At 64.0% G+C, this 3,139-nt stretch overlaps 1 protein-coding gene across 1 annotated transcript in view; it reads left to right on the top strand.

Annotated features, from left to right (window-relative positions):
- ERFE (erythroferrone) overlaps positions 1-3,139 on the top strand; it is a 15,025-nt gene that overhangs the window by 8,373 nt on the left and 3,513 nt on the right. The window contains exons 7-8 of the mRNA XM_042780783.1: positions 1,066-1,194; positions 3,048-3,139. The exon at positions 3,048-3,139 is cut by the window's right edge and continues 210 nt beyond it. Coding sequence (XP_042636717.1) covers positions 1,066-1,194; positions 3,048-3,139 — 221 coding nt within the window. The remainder of the gene's footprint in view (positions 1-1,065; positions 1,195-3,047) is intronic.

Raw genomic sequence — 3,139 nt, 5'->3', positions numbered from 1 at the left:
CCCACCACACTCACACGCGGTGTCGGCCCCACCACACTCACACGCGGTGTCGGCCCCACCACACTCACACGCGGTGTCAGTCACACACAGCAAGGCCTGTGTGTGAGTGTGAGGGAGGGAGTGTGTGTGTCAGGGAGCGTGTGTGAGTGTGAGGGAGTGTGTGTGTGAGGGAGCATGTGTGAGTGTGTGTGACGGAGCGTGAGAGTGAATGAGGGAGTGTGTGTGAGTATGATGGAGCATGTGTGTGAGTGTGAGAGAGGGAGTGTGTGTGTCAGGGAGCGTGTGTGACGAAGTGTGTCTGTGTGAGGGAGCATGTGTGTGTGCGTGTGATGGAGCATGAGAGTGAATGTGAGGGAATGGGCCTGTGTGAGCATGATGGAGCATGTGTGAGAGTGTGAGGGAGCATGTGTGTGTGTGACTGTGAGTGTGTGTGCATATGCACCCACAAGTGTGTGTATGTATGGCTGGGTGTGGAGTGTGCAAGAACATGTTATCAGAATGTGTGTCCATATGCCTATGCACGTGTGTGAGTGTATGTGAACATGTGGGAGAATGTATGAATGTATGCATGTTTTGTGTGTGAGTGTGTGTGTGTGGAGTGTAAGTATGTCTAGTGTGTGTGGGTGTGTGCATGTGTGAGAGGGCCTCCACCTGTGGGCCTGCCCTGAGCCCCCAACTCACCTCCATCCCCCCCTGCCAGCTCCTACAAGCCCCCCCCGACCCTCACACCTCAGCCTGGAGGCAGGGAACATGGAGTAGTGCCAAGTGTGGGCCCAGGTGAACCCTGAGTTTGGAGCCTGGTTCCCCTAGAATGCCAGGCAGGCCCAGAGGTTCCCTCCCTGTCTCCCCACCCCGGTCCCACTCCCCACCATCTATCCTGGCTGGGCCAGCAGTCAGGGAACGAGCCGGAAGGACTTCCCCAGGGTGGTCTCCGGTGGGGCACAGGGGCCTGCAGCTGCTGTACCCACTCTCGACAGTCTGGTCCCCCTCTGTGGGCCTGGCCTGGGCAGGGACCCGTTGCCCATTCCCGATGGGGCACTCACGGTTTCCCACCTCCCGCACGAGGCCTCACTGTCACGGTTCCCCTTCAGCTCGGCCTACCAGGGCCTCCCGGACCCCCTGGGCCTCAGGGCCCCCCAGGCCCCATCATCCCACCTGAGGTGCTGCTGAAGGAGTTCCAGCTGCTGCTGAAAGGTAGGGGTGTGGGCACCTGTGCCCGCCACGCACAGCGCTGGTGTGAGCAGCCCCGGGGCACGCACACTGCCAGTGTGAGCCAGGCTGGGGGGCACGCACACTGCTGGTGTGAGCAGACCCGGGGGCACGCACACTGCTGGTGTGAGCAGACCCGGGGGCACGCACACCAGTGTGAGCCGGGCTGGGGGGCACGCACACCGCTGGTGTGAGCAGACCCGGGGGCACGCACACTCCCGGCCAGTGTGAGCCGGGCTGGGGGGCACGCACACCAGTGTGAGCCGGGCTGGGGGGCACGCACACTCCCGGCCAGTGTGAGCCGGGCTGGGGGGCACGCACACTGCTGGTGTGAGCAGACCCGGGGGCACGCACACCAGTGTGAGCCGGGCTGGGGGGCATGCACACTCCCGGCCAGTGTGAGCAGACCTGGGGGGCACGCACACTGCTGGTGTGAGCTGCGCTGGGGGACACACATACTGCTGGTGTGAGCAGGCCCATGGAGGCACGCACACTGCTGGCCAGTGTGAGCTGGGCTGGGGGGCACGCACACTGCTGGTGTGAGCAGGCCTGGGGGACATGCATACCAGTGTGAGCCGGGCTGGGAGAGCCTGGAGACGTCAACATAGCAGCACTGAAGGGCACTGGCCATTTGCCCAGCCAAGGGGGGCCACCGAGCTGGCCTGGTGGCCCCTGTGCTGACACACTCATGTCTGCCGAGAGTCAGAGACTGGAGTGGGAGGAGTGTGGGAGAGAGAAGGCCCATGAGAAGGTGGACGAGGTGCTTGGGGCCAGCACACACCCCCACCTGCAAGTCAGGTGAGCCCAGCCAAGGCCCAGACCCCAACCCGTCCCTGGGCGCAGGGACTGGCAGGGAGCGGCCAGGGCTCCTCAGGTCCATCTGATGCCCCAGTGCCACCAGCACCAGCGAGGTTTCGTCTCCATTTTTCTGAGACAGAGCGTCAAGTGGCTCGCCTTACACACCCAGCCTTCTGGCTGCAGAGCCCAACTTCTTCCAGACTTGGGCCTTGGCTACTGAGCCTTGGGAGGGCCCGGAGGCTGCCTGCAAGGGCAAGGGATGGTGTACAGGGCACTGGCTGATGCCCAGCCTGGCGTCCAGGGGTCACCACCTGCCTGGGGCAGCTGGCTAGAGCTGCAGGGAGAACACAGTGCTGAGCGCAGCAGCCAGGCCCAAGGACAAGGACGTCTCTGGCGCCCGGCCTGCCCTGGCCTCCCTGTGGACACCGTGAACCAGAGCCTCTCCCACCATGCTGGAAGCCCACTGAGTGGGCAGCAGCTGGCAAGCTGCGTATCATGCAGTCCGGCACCAGCTGCTTTAAAAAGAGCCCGCTAACAAGCATCTCCCTGACGGGTCGCTCCGGCCTCCCTGGGCGGGGTGGGCCCACCGGCCCAGGCTGTGCGTGGTTCAGGCTATGCACTAGAGTTCTAGTTGTGGCCCTTCTGTTAAATATTCCACTGTCCCGGCCTGAGCCCCCTTGTTCCTTAGACCTGGAATCGTTACTCACACGCAGCTTCTTTCCAGAAAGCCCCGCCTGGCGTGTGCGGCTGGAGTAAACATGCAAACAGTAAAAACGTAACGGTTAGGAGGCAGTGTGGGTAGACTAGAGGTGAGGCTGGGGGACAGGGCAGAAGGGGTGTGAGTCAGCCGGGAACCTCCCGGTAGCCAAAGGGAGAAGGGGGACAGGAGCAACTCCAGGCCCAGTGGACTCCCGTGGGCATGCAAGGGGCGGCGGGACGCGTGCCCATCAGCACGAGTCGCCGTCAGGAACACTTCCGGACACGCTCCAGGCGGGCGGGCGGCCCGGGTCCCTGGCTCAGGCCCGGCTCGCTCTGCGCAGGCGCGGTGCGGCAGCGCCAGCGCGCGGAGCCGGAGCCCTGCACGTGCGACTCCGGCGCGGATGCCACAGCCGCCGAGGAGCCGGAGGAGGCG

This window comes from Orycteropus afer, unplaced genomic scaffold (assembly GCF_000298275.1).
Source record: "Orycteropus afer afer isolate SDZICR_OR568_19922 unplaced genomic scaffold, OryAfe1.0 scaffold00006, whole genome shotgun sequence".
Taxonomy (NCBI): Eukaryota; Metazoa; Chordata; class Mammalia; order Tubulidentata; family Orycteropodidae; genus Orycteropus; species Orycteropus afer.
Note: the sequence above shows the minus strand (reverse complement) of the source record. Positions and strands in the feature narration are given on the sequence as shown.